Consider the following 20,836-nt stretch of genomic DNA (forward strand, 5'->3'; position numbering starts at 1 on the left):
AGTTCACCTTCACAGAACAGTACCTTCCTGTCTTCCCCTCCTTTCTGCATTCCCTGAAAGTCTCCCATTGGGGGTTGGTGGATCCTTGGCAATGGTGTGGGATATAGTGTGGGGAATTGGTAGAGATCCCCTACCCTCTTACATGGAGGAGCAATTTAGGGTCCAAGCAAATGAGTTTCCCTTCTGAGTAAACTTGCATAGGATCAAGCCATCTCCTTAGAAGAATATTAAGTACCTACAGCAGCTAGGTACTATATACAGAATGCTTACATGGGTATTGTCCCTGTTCACAAGCTTTGAATGTGAAGTAGACACAACACGTGAGGAAAGTGGGGATCAATAGGTGAAAGAAATAGAAAACTGGAGATGAGATGCTAAGCTTAGAAAGAGGCAGAGAGTGGAGCAGGGAGAAACAGAAATCATGGCAGAAACGTTAAGTTTCAGCCAGTGCATAATAGAAACCAGGTATGAGAAAAGACAGAGAGTGTTTAATGAGAAGATTAGATCCAGCAGAATGAAAAGAGTGGGAAGCTACATAAAATGACAGAAGGGAAGATTAGAAGGGGGCAAGAGTTGAGCGATCTAAATGCTACAATGAGCAACTTGTAATGAATACAAGAAGGATAATGAAGCTAGTGAAGATGCAGGAATGGGTGAGGTGGAGATGTGGTTGAAGCAGCAGGTGGTAAAGAACAAGATGAGGAGCAGAATGAAGAGCAGAAGTGAGGGGCTGGAGATGAGCAAGAGGTAAACCAGTAATAATAGTACTACTCCTTTTGTTTTATTGTGCTTATCCATAAAGGCAGAAATTAAGCGTCTTCAGGAGGCCAATAAGGCAGCACGGAAGGAGAGGCAATTAATCCTTAAGCAGCAGGAAGAGATAGAGCGAATACGCCAAACCACTATGAAACTGCAGGAAAAACTGAAGTCTGCAGGGGAAAATAAGTTGGTAAGCTGCACTGCAAGACCTGGAATCATGCCTCTGAAAACTAGCCTGTTTGTTTTATTTGCGCTATTGTAGTTCTCAAATTGAAAAATGAACATTCCTTGGGACAGAAAGGAGGAGATATAAATTTCTAAAATTAATAAAACCTTCTGGATTATTATTTTTTTTGTAAAGACTAACTACATGATGATGACTTGTTAAAATATAAGTACTTCTGTTGTTGTTGGAACTGCAGATGGTGCTAATAAGCCCAGATTTTCTCTGCTTTTGTTTTAAGATGTTGGTTAAATTGTGTATATAACTGATAAGGGGACATTGCCATGAAACCTACAGGGACCCATCATACTTCTCAAACAAATCCGCATACTACTTCATTTAACAGCAGATTTGGGTGTTCTTCCTGTGTGAAAAGTACAGTTCTTAATCAAGTATACTTCCCTTCTAAATTTCCTTTTGAGGATATCAAGTATTATAGGTACATAATTTTAATTGTTCCATTTGAGCATTTGACAAAACCAGGAACAGGCATAGCATATCTTTTGTTATACTAGTTGATTTTCAAAAAAATTTTGTCACAGGAGCATCGCAGTGAGGATGATGTAAAGCAAGCACATTCTTCGAGCCCACTGCCAACAGATGCAGAGACCTGTAGCCCTTCCTCCATCTCTAGCTGTGAGACCAGTAGCATCATGCAGAAACTAAAGAAAATGCGCAGCCGGATGGATGAGAAGTAACTATCTGTATTTTGTTGGTTTTTTGTGACATCAAGTATTGGTTATGAGGTTACTTTCTTCTTCAGAATTTGCTTTTGCTTCCTACAGCTGCAATGAGATTTCAATGTACATTGAGCATGTGAATGAATATGAACATACAAAGCTGTCTTTCCCTATAATCCAGTAATGTCTAGTGTGGCAGCAAGTGGCTGTCTAAGGTCTTTGGCAGAGAAGAGTCTTCCCTGTCCTGCTACGTGAAATACTCTTTTAACTGGAGATGCTGATGATTGAATCTGGAACCTTCTGCATGCAAAGCACGTGCTCTACTACTGACTTATGTTTGGGCCCTCTGCTGTTGAGGGACAGGGCAGCAATTACAGCACCTGAGCTCTACAGAGACAGACACATTATTTTAATACATAATGCTTGCTGTATAATGTGATATCTATCTTAATGCAGCTCACAAAGAAGTGGCCTTTCTCTTCTGATTTTGAAGACTCAAATTCATTAGAAGAACAATTGATTTATACCATAACGTCTTGGAACTTGAGGTTGTGTATGAGATTGAGTACTTGTAAATTATGAAAAAGGATTACTTTAATTGAGGAATACTTTGTGTGTCCTGTGTAATATTAGATATGTCTCCACTGGTGAGGATTTGCAACTGTAATACTTCACAACAGAAGGAAGAGCTGACAGTAGCGGTGGTAGATAACTAAATATAATTGTGAAAATTTCAGTTACAGGAAAAGCTTATTTTTTGTTTGTAGCAAGGGATTTAAATCTACATGCAGGGCTTTGGTATATGTGCGTGTGTGCCAGGATTTAAATAAGTGCACTGAAGTTGTTCATCTCCATCCTATCCCTTCAAAGACCTGCCCCTGAAAAACAGAAAATCCTCTGGAGAGGTGTCCAGTGCAGGACTAGTGCCTGGGGCTGCAGTCATTGGAAATTTGGAAAGCCCCTAAGAGCATGGAGCTCTTAGGCACATGCCTTGTGGTCTTTGGATCCCACCTTATAGTAAGAGAAAATCAGTCTACCCAGGAAAAACAATTATTTTCACTGGTTTCAAAGATTATGGATGCACAGCAGTTCTCTCTTCTTTGTTTAAAAGAAACATATTGTCAGTGTTTCAAGCTAGTGGGATTTTTTTTAGATTTAGCAAGTCTATTCTGCTAAATGACATAGAAGCTTGTTGCATATTCATAAAGGCGAGCACCATAGATTGCAGTTTTGTGTGTGGACTTGGCATTATTACCAATAAGGCAAATCAGTATAGAAAAGCAGGATTATCTCAGCATTTTGTAAATGATCAAAAAGATAAAGACAGATTGGAGAATGATGCTCTTGATCTTTCTACAAATACCTGGTTTTATCTGACAGAATTTGTAGTAAGTCTCAGGACTGATCAGTAGCTAAAGAAGAAAGAAACATTGTTTTGTGGTTTGCATGTGAACTGGAGCATGCTCTGTCAAAGAATTAATCTCTTGTGATCCTGGCATATTTATTCAATCCCTAACATAGAACCCACCGTAAACAAAAATTATCCTTTAAGTTACTTTATCTTAGCGAGTTCTTACTGTGCTTTATAACTGTGCTTTATAGTGCTTATGAGTAGCACGGCATTTACTTTCTAACAACTTTCTCGGCCAGGTAATTTTGTTTGGTTTTAACAATTTTACCATGTAGGCATTTCATAGTAGATATGCTGTGCTGTTATAGAGCAGAACTCAAAAATGAAAGTGTGAGTGGAGTGTGAGATCCAAAGAATAAAACCTACTAGTAGTGTAAATGGCAGCATCTCAGCTGTTGAGGTTACACTAGCTTTCCGTATCATTTTTTGAAGCATTTAACCAGGTAGTGCTATGTACTGAAACTATAGATTTAGCTTTTTTCCCTTTGGAGGAGTTAATTCACTTATCTTAGGAGAGTTGATCAGAGTTTTCATTTGTATGAATGAGACTAGAACATAGCTTGAAACAGATTTTCAAATGATCAGAATAGAAAGCCCTTTAAAATTCACTAATGAAATGAGGAGATGGAACTGCATATGAATTCCTTCCTCTTAGCAACCAGAAAAGCACCTCCCCAAACATAGCAAAAGTAAGAGATGTTTACTAATATAGAAAGTAGCATGCTTTTGTCAGGGAATGAAGAATTGTAGCTATTGGCTGGGTTCGCTCGATCAGGGAAGGAAAATAAGCCATCATAGCTTATTTTCCTGCCCTACGTATGCCGGTCACGCGTCATATCATTACCATAATTACCCTGTAGCAGCCATATCGGGGGTCAGACTAAGTAGCCTCATGCAGTCTCATGCTTCATGTTCTTGCTGAGCTCTTGCTCTCTGAAATATATGTTTGTAAGCTGACGAGACGCAGGAATCTCTTATCTTGTCAACAAAGGCTAAGGTCAGCATAGAGTTGTATATCATGTTCTCTGCTGTTCTCTGCTTATCATGGCTACCCTATAACCCATTTCTTGTATTATAAACAATGGTGCTAAGAGAAGAAATGTTGAGGACTGCAACCCCACACGGGAGGGAGAGGAGGAGCCGTTTCATATGTGTCATAATGTCTATAAAAGCAATGTGTTAATGTGCCTCGGGGCTTTTGGCTCTTTGGAAGTGATTCCAGCCTTAAGCTCACGCGTTAAATAAAGAAAAACTCTTTTTCCTTCATTCCGTGGTCTCTCTGACTCTGAGTTCTGCAACATAAATGGTGCCGTGACTCGGATTGTGGCAGGTGCTGAGACAGAGAGGTGGCAGTTGCCTGCTCTTAATCGCCGCACCGAGAGGGAGGGCTCGGCGCATGCCTCCCTTTCTTGGTGCCACCGACCTTTTTGTCAGGTGAACGGGAGAAAGCCTGCGCTGGGACCGCCCAAACGGCAGCGAGCAGCAAGAGAACCTTGGGAAGCGGAGGAAGGAACTTGAGCCCTGCCCATACTGCAGCTGCAATTGAGTTGAAACCCACATTGGAAGCCTTCAGGAGAAAGGCAAGTATATGGAGTAAAAAGAGGGCCCCGCCTTTAGGAGAAAGGCCACTAGGCAGAAAAAAAGAGGGCCCCGCCTTATGAAGAAGGTCAGTGTTAGTATACGTATACAAAAGGTGACCCACCCGATTGGGGGTGGAGGGGGGACTTGATCACTCCCCCGAGCAGGCACTAATACTCATCAAGGCGCTGAGGAAACTGCTTCGCTCTAGTGGAAAAGTGGGAAAGTGGGTGGCAGGGACATATGAATGAAGTGGTGAAATTGATGATTGTGTGAGTGGCTACTGCGGTTTCTGTTGCATACTGTTGACCGTCCAGGTGCCCAGGCCAGTAGCAAAGTGCGTGGTGTAAAAATTCCTCTTGTGCCAGTCAGTGAGACCCCTTACTCACTGACCAATCCCCTTTCCTCCATTGTGTCCATCTTTATCTTAGGAGGGAGGCTATGGGAGGTGGGGGAAGCAAGACTTGCACCCCCTTGAGATGTATGTTTAAAAAAAAAAGGAAAAAGATTTTTTTAAAAAGGATTCAGAATAGAGAGAGGAAACAGCAAAAAGCTCAAGGTCGAGCTGAGAGGAAAAAAAAGAACAAGATCTGAGGCTGTTAATTAGAGAAATGTTGCAGGACAGCCTGGCTTTAACAAAGCGTGGGAGTGTGAGGCCGAAGAAGTAGCCGTTAGCCTAGTGCACCGAGAGGGGGGGCAGGAGAATTGCCCACAACGTTCTGAGTTGTGCAACATCATCACCTCGCCTAATTGAGATGAAATCCCTAAGAAATAGAAACTGAAAATGAAGACACAGAAGATAAAGGCGCAAAATGGAATAAAGGTGAAGAATCAGCCCCCAGGGCATAGGCTAGACCCCTCTTCAAGTAGAAAGTGTGCCATAAGACTGTCCCAAGGCAGAATAAAGCGGAAAGACCACAATGAAGATCTCTGTCAAGGTAGCCGTGTTTAGCTTTGAACTGTCCTAGAATTTCATAGAGCCTGTAGACCATCAGCTATATGATTTCTGAAGAGCGTAACCGTTAAGCTTTTGCCGTGGGATTCCCTGCAATGAAGAAATCTCACTAATTTAAGTGTCCAGTGTTAGACTGCCTGAGTGTGTGTGCTGAAGAGACCAAGAAACCAGACAGCATGTTCTTGGCCAAGCCAAAATCACGCTACTACCATGCTCCTGGAAGCTGCAATAAACTGTGTAAGCTGGGAGACCCAACCTGATTGAGAAGAAAAGAAGATATTGGAGTAACTGCCTGAAAAAACAGTGAGATCTGTGTAGCTGGCTGGCTGACGCTGTCAGTGATGTTACAACTTTAAATTAAGACTATTTTCCTGTTTGAGACCCCAGCAAAGAAAGCTAACCTGAGTTATTTGTTGCCCGTGCCAAAGCAAAGATTTGGCTGCCCTGTACCTCATCATGTCCTGTTTTAAGCTTGGGATTTACAAATACAAACAAACTGGAAAGCTTGCCTTTGAAGTCCTGCAAATCACCCCACCGCCTCCCCGAAGAAGATTAATGGCTGCCTGAAAAATGCAAGTATAAGGCGATGCCCATCACCCCCCAGCGTCCTGAGTTTCGGCACTTTGCTTTCATGTACCAAGTAGAAGAAGAGAAAAAAAAGGTGTGTGTGTGTGTGCGCGTGTGTGTAATATTATAAATCCCTGGCTAGCTTGTCTAGTGATAGATAGCCCCGAGAGCTTCCCCCCTTTCCACGGTGCTGTGAGGCTTTTCAAAAACTTGAACTCTCATTGCTGTAGACTGTGTGTCTGTGTTTGTAGTCAGCTCAGTGTACAACAGGCTGAGTTGGTCTATGACTTTTAGATTTCCTTCTGCTAGAACTCATGCAGCATAAAGTTGCCGATGCAAAAATGGTGACCTAGAACTCTTTGCATGTGTGAGTATGCCCATCCCTTGATTTTGATGAGCCCTGAGCATGCAGCCAGAGGAGCAGCATAATTGCTGGATCTGCTCCATCATGCCTTACCATGCAAAAAGTGTTTTCCATTCATTGTGTTAAATTGCAAAAAAAGTTTGTTGTGTATATTTTATGATTTCTTAGATATCATAAAATATATGTGATATTTGCAGATTAGTGTTAGTTGCAACTCCAAATGATACTGAGTGTGGTTCCCAATGGATGACAAGTAGAGAAAGACAGAGACAAGTAGAAAAGACAGAGAAATAGAGAAAGTGGCAGACAGATAGAGAAGGGGGAAAAAAGAAGAAGAAAGAGAAGGCAAGAGGCAAGGAAAAAGAACATTTGTAGAGAAGAAGCGTGGCCATAGTTGCCCCCAGGGTGAATTAGAAGCAGCTGATTATGCCTAGAGCTTATTACCTGGGGTAAAGTAACCACAATAATGTAATAGTTCTTTAAGATGAGAAAATGTAACTACCAGGAGAAGAAGAGCCTATCCCAAATGTGCATCACTGGGACTAGTGTAGGGCAGAAAAGTTTAAGTAAGTGAGTTTAACTTGAAAAAAACACATGAAGAGACAAGGCTGGTGCATAGAGAGGAAAGTTTTATGTAAAAAGTTTGAAACATGATCTGCAATACAGGCAGATCAGCAAGAAAAAGAAAGCAAAAGAAAGAGAGATTTCTCTTCCCATACTAATGAGTGAAAGTGTTATCAAGCACTTTGCCTGGGAAGCGAAGTTTGTTTACAGGAAGCTGTGCCTGAGAACCAAACACTTCTAGCCTATGCTGAAAATGCTTGCTAGTGTTGTGCTGCCTCATGGGTAACATGCATGGTATAAAACCCATTTAGCCCAATAGCTCGTGGTTCAGAAAAGCTGTCTGATCCACCCATTGGGTACGCCTGTGTGCTGTAAGTTACCCAATAAAGTCTCCTTGTAAGTAACCCCCCCCCCCCCAGAATCCCAAAACACAAGCGGGGCTAGAGCGCCACACCCAGTATCAAAACCTGCTGTTAGAAGCCATGAAGGCAGGTATGAAGAAGTCAGTTAATATGACCAAGGTGTCTAAAGTGCTGCAAGGTGCCACCGAGGCCCCAGAGCGTACTTGAAGCGTCTTTTAGATGCCTATCGCCAATATACCCCCCTCGACTGAGAGGCCCAAGAAGACATGGACAAAGAAATAAAAAAAGACCCAGCAGAGGCAGAAGATTCTTAAGAAAGAACCAGTGTGCCCAGTGTAAACAAGATAGACATTGGTGGCATGAATGCCCAAATAAAATAAATCAAATACACAAAGGAGAAAACCAAAGGAGCCAGAACGGGCGAGAGAGAAGACAGCTTGAGAGGGGCCGTGACATTGACTGTGAGGGGCCGTGACATTGACTTCATGATTGACACTGGAGCAGCATCAAGAGCAAGCAAACGTTAGCCTTAAACAAGAAGTCCAAACACTGGGCAAAGTTCTTCAAGCCCAGCGTCGCTTTGTCTTAGAAAATAAGCCCCCAATTCCCATCACAGAAGTTTATCCTTTCCAACCAGAAGATAAAGTATGGGTTAAAAAGTAAAAAAATGACCCAGATGGAGAGGGCCAAAAACTGTTATATTTTCCACCCCCACAGCTGTGAAAGTAGCTGGAGTTAAACCCTGGATACATTGGACACGAGTCAAGAGAGCAAGGGGGGGGGGAGTGGACTGTGACCAGAAATCCTAAAAATCCTTTAAAAATTATTCTGAAAAAGCAGTAAGAAGACTCAGGCTAGACCTTACTGTGGGCACACCGGGAGACTGTCCACCCTGCGTACGGTCAGACCTGCAACTGGGGAAAATTGGAGAAGGGGACTAGACCCTACTGCAGCTAGCCAGGTGAATAGCTGCCCAGCGTACGGTCAGATCCCAAAGAAGATCAAATATGCATGTTGTAGTGTTAGTGGTGTTGTATTATAGTTCCTCAATAAGGTGCGAAAAAGGGGGGTCTGCCCCTGGAGGAGAAAATCTGTCCCAGCGATTCACTGATAATTACTGGCTTCACTTAGCTAACATCACTGGAGTAAAGCATTTATGTTTACCAAAAGATATACCTGCAAACAGGCTTATTAGCTCTTGCCTAATACCTGTCTGTAAGCATCCTGAAAGAATTCAAAACGAGACTATATTAAGCAATTTTAATATAAACTTGACTTATTCCCAAAATTCTGACTGGGGCATAGTTACGAAAATCTTACCCCCTACAGAGTTCACTCTATGTACTCCCATCGTAGCTGGAACAAATGCCACTTGTGCACAAATAATTAATTGTCAAAAATCTTCTGGGAAATGTAAAGCTATCCCTGGTCCCCCCTTCCACTGTAATGAAATTCAAAACATATCTTTTAATTATGCACATATACTTCTGCCTCATGAATGGTTTTGAACCTGTGGTTCCCGTACCTGGTCATTCATTCCAGCCAACTTGTCTGATAACCACCCATATTGCCTTAGCTGCCTGGTGCCAATTCTTTCCCCGTGGCCAGGGAAAATCCGTCGATGGCAGCCTAGAGCACTCCAACTAACTGAAAATTGTAATAGCCACCTACAGCTATACTCTGACTCAGAAAAATTGGCATTAGCAGTGTCGTTAGTTGGAGTTCCAGGTTTAGCCTTAGCTGAGGGTCTGGAGATCAACCGGTTAGCTTGCAGCTTGGCCAAGAGCATAAATGCCACCTCACGAGCATTGTCATTATTAAATAAAGAGTTGCCTGATCTAAGAGGTGCTGTTCTAGAAAATCGAGCTGGTATAGATTACCTCTTCCTTCTTCATCATCTGGGTTGTGAGATGCATCAAAAGCTTTCCTGTTTTAATTTAACTGATAACAGTAATGCTGTAAATGAACAGATCAACAATCTGCACCATATAGTGGCTGACATAACAATGGGACAAAACAATTGGCTAGATTGGTTAACCCCTTGGCTTCCAGATCTTAGCTGGCTTAAGGCATTGTTCATCCTAATTCTACCAGTGTTGTTCATAGAGATACTGTTATGCCTTTGCATTCCTTGTCTTATGCGCTGTTTAACCAATCTGTTTTATGTCTCGGCTAGTAAAACTGCCGCCCTCTACGCTCTAATAGCCCAACAAGAGGTTAAGTGATATGTATGTTATAAAAAGTTTTGTATTGTGCTTTGCAGACTATTATGAGCATTCGCTTATCAGAAATGCTATAATTGTAATAAAATTATGCATTTAAGGGGGGAATGTAGCAGCCATATCGGGGGTCAGACTAAGTAGCCTCATGCAGTCTCATGCTTCATGTTCTTGCTGAGCTCTTGCTCTCTGAAATATATGTTTGTAAGCTGACGAGACGCAGGAATCTCTTATCTTGTCAACAAAGGCTAAGGTCAGCATAGAGTTGTATATCATGTTCTCTGCTGTTCTCTGCTTATCATGGCTACTCTATAACCCATTTCTTGTATTATAAACAATGGTGCTAAGAGAAGAAATGTTGAGGACTGCAACCCCACACGGGAGGGAGATGAGGAGCCATTTCATATGTGTCATAATGTCTATAAAAGCAATATGTTAATGTGCCTCGGGGCTTTTGGCTCTTTGGAAGTGATTCCAGCCTTAAGCCCGCGCGTTAAATAAAGAAAAACTCTTTTTCCTTCACTCCGTGGTCTCTCTGACTCTGAGTTCTGCAACACTCAGGCACAATTTGTCATGGTGTCCAAAACCAGTGAGGATGCATGGTGGATATGGGTTACAAACTACCAACAACCCTAGAACAAGGCATGAGTTCTGTGGCAGTTTGTAACCCACCCCCACCTCTCACCCTCGCCAGTTTCCGATGAAACAATAAACCACGCCTGGCAAGAGTAATTATGGTAATGATGTGGCAAGCGACTGGCATGCGTGGGGTGGGAAAATAAGCTATGATGGCTTATTTTGCTTCCTCGGTTATGTGAACGTGGCCAGTGTGTGGTTTTATTCTGTTTCCTTTGAAGTCGTCTACTTTTGGACAGATGATATGTTTGACATTTGAGACTTACTTAAGGCTCTATGCTAGATGCTCTCCTCTGCTCTCGCTTTTCTGTCTGTTTCTCGCTATCTTGGCTTAAAACTCTTCCTCCTTATTTTGTAGACACTGCTCTCCTGTTCACTACTTCTTCTCTGTCTTTACGTCTCACCACTGGGCTTCTCTCAGTGTCTGTTTTCCCAACCTCCATCCCAAATTCCAGCTGTATATCTACAACCAATTGGTCAGGTAACTTTCTACCTTTTTCAGTGGTAGACTCTTTGATCGAGCATGCTCTGTTCAATTTTACATGACTAGGAGGGTCTTTATAAGGATGTGGGTTTTTTTTCACAATTCTTTTCCTCTTCTGTATAAAGTTTTAAATCTAGAATTGCTATGGTGCCTGGCAGTCTTCCTGCTCTCAACTAGCTAATGCATAAATCAGTATTGGAAAACTGAAGTTTAGGCCTAGACTCTGGAATGTCATGTTGTCTAAATCAAACTTGTATCTATTTCCAGCAGTTTTGTTTCCTCCCAAATAATTTGGGATGCTTTCATGGGCTAGGGTGGTAAAAAGGCATGGATACTGAGATAAGAAGAGGGAGGTACAGCAAAGAAAGATGGTTGGCTAATAGGAGAGCCATGCGGGAAGAAGAGACTATTACTTAAAGGGGGTTCTGAACCTCTGTTACCTAGACATCTGATGGCTATTTGACCTGACCCCTATTCTTACAGGGTTTTTGAGCCTTCACAAGATGTTACATATTTCCAAGATTTCCTCTCTAGTTGTGAGCTTCAGGCATGCTATTTTTTAATTAATGTGATGAATCTGAAGTTTTTAGTTAGCATGAGACATTGATTTAATTTCTCTTTAAAAAAATATTGGTAAATGGACAGAACTGTTACTTCTGTGCGAATTGCTAGGGCTTTTTTTAGCAGGCATATTTACTTTGTCTCATTCCCCAAGTTCTTGCAACAGGAATCTAGCCTGTTCACTGGAAATGCATAGCTAGGTGAAGTCTAAAACCATTGTCACCATGTAAAGTTGACAAGAAGTACAGCTCTGCAAACTCTGTTGGTTGAAAAAACAAACAATCCAAAAAACAGTGGGTGGGTGCTCCTTGTCATTTGATCACTCTACCGATTCTAGATTTGAGAGTGGAGATAACCAGGCTAGGGTCTGAAAATTGCAGTGCAGCACTTATTTATTCATTTGTTTGTGTACCCCGGCTTTCTACCAAGAAAAATGGCACTCCAGGTGGCTTACATTCATAAATGAAACTTGATTAAAACAATAATAAACAAATGCATTAAAACACAATTAAAAGCATAACAGTAACAGAATAAAAACAACCCAACAAGACCCACATAGACAGCAAAAGCCTACTTGAATTAGAAGGTCTTTGCCTGCTTGAAAGCGGAGAATGGAGCAAACCTAGCCTCCGTCAGCAAGGAGTTTACTGACTGGGGGTGGTCACCAAGAAAGCCCTTTTTTGTGTCGCCACCAAACCTGTCTCTGAATGCGGTGGTCTCAAAAGAAGGGTCTCTCCCAAAGATCTTAAGACCTGGGCAGGCTCTTATGGGAGAAGGCGGTCTTTCAGGTAGCCTGGACCCAAAGCTAGAAAAATAAATGGGTAAATCAAATTACCAGAAGCAATCATCACTGTTTGTTGGGTTCTGATATCTATGTACTTAAAACTTTGGAGCTGAAAGCATAAGACTTCCAGTTAAAGCTTTGCCTGAAGGTTTCTGTTTTAGCCACAGAAGCATCCAAATCTAGCCAGCAATACAGCAGAATTGTGTAGGTGAACTTCTTGGGATAATCTCTCATTGAAAGTATCCCCCCGCCCAATCAGGCAAGTTGTCTGGCAGTTGTCATTGCACTGGTTTTACGTCATGCAGGTTCTAATTCAGCCCAGAAGCACTTAAACTCAGCCAGCAGCACATATCTGTAACATACTATTTGATTTCCAATCCTATACACAATGAACTTCTGCACCCTGGGGTGGACCTCAAGATAATGTTCATTTTGTCCTTTGTGGATACTTGAAACAACAAGAATGTAGGTAAAACTGTATAAGATATATTTGGGCCTCCTCTGCCAAACTTCTTAATGATGCTAAGGAGAAGTAGTGAACAGCCTCTTCAAGAGGAGAGCCTCTCATGTCCTCACCCCCCACTTTTTTTGGTCAGATATAAAACATAATACTTTGGTTGTGTTGTGTAGAAGTTTCAAGAACTGCTAGCAAAGAAGTGCTGGATACTGAATTGATTTCAATTTGTCACGCTTTATTGGGAAGTCACAGTACTACTTACCTTCAATGTCTGCATCTAACTTAGCTTGATAATCTTTTTACAATCTTCATTCTGTGTTCCATTTATCAGAGCCAGCCCTGCTATGAGTCAGGATGATGTAGCCTGTCGCCAAGAGGCAAATCTTAGGGTACCAATTTAACAGCAGCAACTTATCTATTCAATTGTTATATGTATACTACCTTCAGGAGGTACTATTTGATTTTTCTGCCTTAGGCACCAAAATGCCCAGGCTCTGTCTGCCATTTATAATACATCAGTTTAACACCATTATGGTTTGACTACTTTTGTATTCTTACTATTTGCATTTCTTAAAGCCCCTTTCTCATGGTTGGTAACATTTAGAAAGAACTATTTTGTTGCTTCAATCTCTTATAACTTGGGGAAGTGGAACGGATTGAAGATGAGTGAATGCTGTCTCAGCAGCGGCTTTCTGGAGGGCTACACCATGATGTCCTGGGCAAAGGAATGTACCCAGGAAGAAAGGTTGATGTACAGTTCCCAGCTTACAATTGCTGGTGAGAGAGACCTCCTGAATTTTATAATTGTTTCAAAATCATCCAGTCTTCGGGGTGAATGGCTCTCTGTTGCTAGCAATGCATTTGTATTAGGTTATAAACCTAGGGCTCTGTTACTTCAACTGACCTAGAACTGATTTGTAGTATTTTGACATTCTGTGCTGTTTGGGTCTGGTGAAAGAATCTTTTTGGTGGTGGTGGTGAGTTCCATTAATAGCTATAGATTGTCCTTTTTTTAACACATAATAATGCTCTAAGGCTATTCTTTTTCACAAAAGGGAAAATATGTAGAATTATGTGAAGTGGGAGGCATTAATCTGAATCACACCTAAGCAGGTAGACTTTTTCATCTGTTCTGGGTGAATCATGGCAATAATTGAATAATACTTTAAATAATATTCCTTATAATAAAGAGTCAGATATCTTGTCCCCTACAGCTCAGGGCATTGGTGACCACTTTCTCACGATTTCTCTACCAGATTCTTGACCAAGCGAGAGCAAAAACTGATGCAACGTCGCCAGCATGCTGAAGAATTGCTGCAGTGGAAGCGCCGTTTAGATGCAGAGGAAGCAGAGATACGTCAGATAGAGAAACAAGCATTGGCTGCCTGGGACAAGGAACTGCTCAAAGTAAAAGCAAACAAAAAGGGGGCAGGAGATCAGAAATCTGATCAGAAAGGTAGAAAAATGAGAGATTTACCTTTAAGTAAGACCCTGATTTAGCATGTGGTCATCTTGTTCACATATGTTCCTCTGCAGGATGGGATTGCACTACATGGAAACAGCTCCCAGGTTTTTAGGTGCTAGATAGTCTGACTGAAGGGTTATGGCCTTTTCACATGATCAGTAGACTCTTGTTTTTTTAGGACAGCCACCACTTAAATGGAGGAGACCGCTAACCTAGACTTGGCTTGCCTTTACCTGCTAAGTGACAGCTCTTGGGCTGATCACTGGCTTTTTTCTGGAGCAGGGAGGATACTTGATGTCCCCCCCGCCCCCCGCCACTCCCTTGAACTGTGCTGTTCGGTGGCATTTTCAGGGAGGACTCTTGTGAGTATTTTGACCTGGCAGGAAAATGTTTGTAACAGTAATTCTGCTTTTATATCCTCCTTTCCTCACTACCCTTACTCTGACTGTTTTCCCATCTGGGTAAGATATTCTATTCTGGACAGTGAAATATGGAGGGGAGGATTGGAAGAGAATTCTGGATGTTTTTGTTGTAACTGACATGTGTGTTTCAATTATCCTGTCCTGCTTGGTTTACTTCACCATACCTGAAGCATACTCACATTAGCCTTGACTTTCTTTAAAATAAAAGACAATGCCATTTGCTATGAAATAAAAATACATGCAATCCTAGATCTGAATATAGCTTTGATCCTGTATGGACCTTATTGGAATAACTTTGGCTATAATTCTAACTTCATGTTGTTCAAGTTTCTTTGAAACCAACACAAAATGCCTTTAGGATTATGGTGTTAAGTACCTGAGCCCAAGGGGGTGTCTGTTTCCCTACAACCTGTGCCATGTTGTTTGCAGGCATCTTCCTACAGTAAGGGAGACTGGGATGTTTCAACCCCCACCTCTTCCTTTAAAAAACAGGGAGAAATGCACTGAATGGTAAACATGAAACATTGAAATTCCAAGACACTGGTCTAATGGCCCCAAACATGGTGAAAATTCATACTTCTCGTAGTAGCAGCTTGGTTTATGCAGTAATTGAAGTAAGGATGTGTTTAACTATTCGTTTCTTTCTTTTTCGTTTACACCTCTAGGAACTGGAAAAAATATATGCATGATTAAGGACCAGGGCACCCATCCCTAGCCTGGTGACCCCCAGATGTGCTGGACTACAACTTCAGTCGTCCCTAGCCAATATGGTCAATCACCATTCTGGCTGGGGATGACAGTAGTCCAACACATCTGGAGGGCACCAAGCTGGGGAAGGCTGGTATAATGTCTGTACTTTCTAACAACGGGGTCATTAGATATCTCACATAACATTACTTCTTAGAGTTGACGCTGGTGCTATAAACAGTCACGGTGTTTTTTTTAAATGATTTTAAATGGAATCGTCAAATACATGGTACTGTTTTTTGTTTGTTTTTAGTTATGACGATTTGTGACTGTGACCCTTGTCTGGAGATTTGTAAAGCTTTAGGTTTTCCCCCCCGCCCCCAATATAAAAGAGTTAAATATGCCATCAAAACAACTCTAGATCTATGTGACTAAAGTTGGTAAGATTTCTTGCTTGACTGACCCTACTCCGCTATCTCATCTCAGAAACAGCCAGTGAAGAAGACTCCTCGGTGCCACCTTGTTCGCGCTTAAATAGTGAAAGTTCTGTCCCAGAAGATCTGGGCAGCCCCCCTGTTGAATCTGGCCCACCAAAGGGCTCTGAGGTTCAAGAGAAGTTTGGAAACCTAGATCACACACTTACTGAAGAAATGATTTATACACAGGAGCTAGAGTCTGCTGCCTCTCCTGGAAAACATGTGAGTACTAAAATGCACATAGAAACTGCATTCTATTTGCCATCCTTTAAAAATAGGCTTGGTTTGGATGTTGTGCCATCACTATATATAACAATAAGGTAGACAAGAAAATGGCTGAAGGCTTTTTTTTCCTAAGAAAAGAATGGTTTCTGCAACTTTTAGCATATATGGTGTACTCTCCCTAATCTTGTTTAAAGATATAACATGAGGCTCTGTCGTTTGACACTTGTTCCTACTTCATACTCAGCATCCTAGCAATCACCTTCTCTTCTGGTCAGATATAAATTTATGAATGGAACTTATAACAAACTCTGGAACACACAGACTGGGTTCAGATGATCACGACAAGGAGAGAAGCCATTGTGGCTTCTCCCCCCACTGCGCGCAACCGCCATTTGCATAATCCCCCCATGATGCAGTGTGTGTTGGCATGTAATCTGAATCAGGTGAGTGGCAGGGGTGGCTTTATACCCACCCTAAAACCCACAGTGCGCAGTACAGGTTGTAGGGTGGGCACAAAGCCGCCATGCCTTGCGCCTGTTTTGGAGGACTCACCATCACGGGGGTTATACAAATGGCGGTTACACGCACAGGGGCAGAAGTCACGATGCCTTCTTCCCCATCGCAATCATTTGTTTGCTTGTTTGTTTGTTTGTTTATTTATTTGCAATATTTGTATACCACTCCAAATCTAGAAAGGGACCGCAGTGGCTTAGTGGTTAAGAAGCTGAACTGCAGACCGGAAGGTCGGCAGGACAGCAGTTCGAGACCTGAGTGCTGCATGACGGAGTGAGCTCCCGTCTTCGGTCCCAGCTCCTGCCAGCCTAGCAGTTTGAAAGCAAGAAATTGCAAGTAGATAAATAGGTACCGCTTCGGCGGGAAAGGTAACAGCTTTCCGTGCACCTCGGTGTCCAGTCATGCCGGCCACATGACCACGGAAGCGTCTTCGGACAGCGCTGGCTCTTAGAAATGGAGATGAGCATCACCCCCTAGAGTCAGACACAACTGGCTGGGGACACCTTTACCTTTACCTTTTACCATATCTAGAACAGATTTTGGAGCGGTGAACACAAGAGATAAAGCAGTCAAAGTTTAATAATGTAAATACAGCCACAGGTTCACTCATAAGGAGGTACTGTTTATGTGAACTAGTGCCTCTACAGTGTGCTGTATTCACGAATACTGCGATTTCTGTGTTACAGCATTTGTTTGTATGTAGAGATTTATGACCATGTTTGTAATTCGTGCATTAAAAATTATGTCATAATGCATACTTTTAAATATATATATATAAGGTTTACATGCACATTATTCTTTTCCCTTTTGGATAGTCTCCTTCCAAAAGTAGTGCATCCCTGACAAAGCAAGGGACCCACCGAACTGGAGGACAGCAGCATTTATGTACAAAATCCCAGGATGCGCTGTCTTATAGTTGGTCCGATGAGTCTTTATCTATGACCCAGTCAGGTAAGCATTAAAGTTCCAAGATTAGTATCTTGTATTTCAAGTATGGTCAGGCGAGCTCAACTTTTAGGCAATAAAGTTAAATCTTTGTAAAAATGTTGCTAGTTGCTGAGATGAGTATTGCTAGACAAAATGTGTGTTGATAATTTCAGTTTAGGAACCTTGTGCATTATGTTAAATTCCAGTGTCTCTTTCTCTCCTCATTGTGGCGTGGGAGGGAGGGGAGGTGCTAAATCAGTACAGTTCTGTGTTTAAAGTATCTAGGTATAAAGGTGCATAACCTTGCGAAAGCTGAGAATGCTACCAAAATGTCACTGAAATCGCTAAAAAAGCTTCACTGAAGTGCTTAATTGCACTTAAGTTCATTGTCATATTAATGGGATTTGATGAAGATTGCAACATTAAATATTATATGTGTATTGCCATCAGATTAGGTGGCACTTTACAGCATGAGCAAAAAAGACAGAACCCTGCCCCAAAGAGGTTGCAAAGGGAAGGGAGGAATGGGAAAGGCAAGGAAAAAAGGAACAAACATAAACAAACGCAGTGGAATGTACTTAGACTTTGTTATGGTTGAGGTAAAGATTAAGGCTTAAGCACTGGCTTCATGGAAAAGATGGGTTTTGAAGTTGTGGTAGAATGTAGACTTTCTAGGATGCATTGTAACCTCTTGCAGTATGCAAGTGTGCATTTTCTCTGAAATTATTAAAATTTATCTTATAAGAAACTACATCTGATCAAAGTGATATCGAAAGTCGAATCCGTGCTTTGAAGGATGAGTTACGGAAGAGAAAGTCTGTGGTTTACCAACTGAAAAAGGAACAGAAGAAGAGGCACAAGGAGAGGCTGAAAGCTCAGGAGGCCAGTTTGATTAAACAATTAGAGGTAGGAATTACCTCAAAGAGATGTTTAAAAAGAATATAAATATCTAGAAGAAATTATTTTCTTCTCTGACTCTGTGGTAACAGTATCACTGTTAGAGGTCAGTATTCCCATGTTTCCTTTAAAACCTATGTTACAATGAATTAATAGATATTCTCTAAACTTTATAGTTACGTTAAGATCATTTTTTTTACACTGGGTTGTAGTACAGTGGCACTGACAAGAAGAATAGGAAACAAAACTATTCATGGATGTAAATAAACCTAAATTATGTTTCAACACAACAGTTGAATATATTCCAGATATTCAATCAGACTATGATGTGTCAAAGTAAATTTAATTTAAAATCAAGCAAAAGAGAATTTTCACAGGCATGCCCTTCTCCATTTGTATCTGCTGGTGGCTGATTTCCAAAGTGACTGTCTTAAGGCTCAGAAGACTCTCTAACCTCTTTCATATATCATCAGACTTACGATGAATTCATCAAGAAAACTGAAGCAGAACTGAGTCGGGATCTGGAGGCAACACCTACAGCTAAACCTCAGATCAAAACTCCATCTTCAGCTAGTGAGAAACCAAAGATCAAACCACCTCCACTCCATAGGTAATATAGCTGCTTAAAGTTAACATTATGTTGGTGCCTTTCTAGGTATATGCCATTATCTATCTAGGAAAAGTTTCTTCTGGAGAAGGAAGGGGTTACCTTACATGTATGCAAACCTAACCTTAGCTGATGCCTTTTACTGAGACAGAAATAAACACATACTGAGAAAATTTTGTTTATTCTTTAAAAGACCCTGGCCTGGTTCGGATTTCATGGCATGGCTCATCATACGTCATTGATAGAGAGGGAGTGGGTATACATGGAAATGATATCTGAAAGTCAGAAACACTGTGGACCATTGGTTAGAATGCTGTGTTTGGAGTTGGGTCTATTTAGAGCCTGATTACAAATCCAATTCAGGTATAGACTCTGGGGAGATTATGAGAATTGTTTGTTCTGGATTAAAACAATTGAATGAAAATTAAGAAAGGAATCATCTCCAGTTTTTTCACTGGTTCTTTTAAAATTATTTTCCATATTCAGTGCCCATATTCAGTGCTCTGCTTGTGGTACATCATATTTTCAGAGCCTGTAATGGCTGTAGTTCACATTTATTTATATTTATACATCTGGATGTATGTATTTTTTAGGTCTGAGACAACAAAAAGTTGGAAATCACTACCTGATTCTGAACGTTCTAGAGGGTCCTTGGAATCCATTGCAGAGCATGTTGGTATGTAGCTTGGAAAACAAATACTAAGGATGTAGATCCGGTTTGCACAACACAGGAGGCTCATTGTGCATTATTTAACCACAATGAGCTACAGCATATGGTGTTTTGATTGCGCTCCTGTCATCCGAACCCAGTCGTTGTGGGTTGTTCAGTGGTTAAGCCATGACTGGGTTTGGGTGATAGAGCACAAACCCCAATTGGCCTGATCGGGGGTTGAGGAGTCAAAATGGCGCTGCACACATGCAGCATGCACCACAGCTCATCGTGGGTTAAATAACCCATGATGAGCCAGCTGTGTTGTATGAATCAGCCTGTTGTCTCTACTGAAACCTTACAGCATATTGACAGTATGCAAAATTCTGAGTGAAACTGTGGGTAAACTGCTTTCAAGCTAAAAACATTCTTTGTTTTGGACTATAATTTTTTTAAGTAATATGAATTCAATAATTTTTACTTTAATGTTTAGAGTTAATGCTATTTTCTCACAAAGAATGAGTTTCTGAAATTATAACTCCTTGTCCCAAGGTACTGAAGTCAAGTAAGAATCTGTTGAAACTATTTCATGTTCCACCAGTGTGAATTTTAAAAATATAGCCTATTTTGGTGTGAGCTTATTGTACAAATATTCTAGCATTTCTCTCCCCTTCCTTGTGTGCACAATTACTTTGTCTCTTTTCATTTTTCTGTATTGAGGTTGAGATGCTGCTGCACTAGAAAAGAGTACGTGAGATTAATGAACAATTAAAACTTTTGTAGTCACTCTACAACATCTTTGTTACTAACTGCTCTGTTACATTACATAATTTTTTAAAAAATGTTTTCATTAGGAAGCAATGGATAAGGCAGAAATTTTGGGGAAAATTTATAAAATACAAGCGATTTAAAAAGAGGGACAATCACTTCAACTGCCTTATGCCATAAAAACATTTACTTACCTAATATTGAAATCAAATAGATACCACTTAAATCAGTTTAAAATATGATGGCTTGGATTCTAACTTCTCTTCCATGAATGCAGTGGCGTTTTCCTGCCTCCCCCTTCCCTCTGCGTCCCTCCTTCACCTTCCCCCTAAAAATCTTATTTTGAGTGTCGCGGGATCCTTGGGAATGCCGTGGGATATGGCATGGGCAGCTGCAGATAGGGGGTGGTCTCCAACTGGGGCCTTCCGCCTGCAGATGCCAGCCCCATTCCGCAAGCAGCCACTGCCGTTTGTGCAACGTGGGATTGCACTTGTGGGGGCAAGCCCTGAAATGAGCGGAAACACTAATTTCTGAAAGCGGGGAGGTAACCAGAGCCCTCCAGGGCTGGCCACTTGCAGACCGGAACTGGCGGGGCT

At 41.5% G+C, this 20,836-nt stretch overlaps 1 protein-coding gene across 5 annotated transcripts in view; it reads left to right on the plus strand.

The window, feature by feature from the left end:
• CEP350 (centrosomal protein 350) overlaps positions 1 to 20,836 on the plus strand; it is a 116,201-nt gene that overhangs the window by 80,786 nt on the left and 14,579 nt on the right. For 4 of the 5 annotated variants that reach the window (XM_084851263.1, XM_084851264.1, XM_084851265.1 and 1 more), the window contains 8 exons: positions 803 to 949; positions 1,525 to 1,676; positions 13,861 to 14,060; positions 15,665 to 15,876; positions 17,208 to 17,343; positions 18,065 to 18,225; positions 18,690 to 18,826; positions 19,417 to 19,499. In XM_084851263.1, the coding sequence (XP_084707389.1) occupies positions 803 to 949; positions 1,525 to 1,676; positions 13,861 to 14,060; positions 15,665 to 15,876; positions 17,208 to 17,343; positions 18,065 to 18,225; positions 18,690 to 18,826; positions 19,417 to 19,499 (1,228 nt within the window). Of the gene's footprint in view, positions 1 to 802; positions 950 to 1,524; positions 1,677 to 10,676; positions 10,800 to 13,860; positions 14,061 to 15,664; positions 15,877 to 17,207; positions 17,344 to 18,064; positions 18,226 to 18,689; positions 18,827 to 19,416; positions 19,500 to 20,836 lie in introns of all 5 variants that reach the window. The other variant, XM_084851267.1, reaches the window with a different exon arrangement.

This window comes from Heloderma suspectum, chromosome 4, assembly GCF_057233095.1.
Source record: "Heloderma suspectum isolate Gila_16-S chromosome 4, 16-S_ref, whole genome shotgun sequence".
NCBI classification, from domain to species: domain Eukaryota; kingdom Metazoa; phylum Chordata; class Lepidosauria; order Squamata; family Helodermatidae; genus Heloderma; species Heloderma suspectum.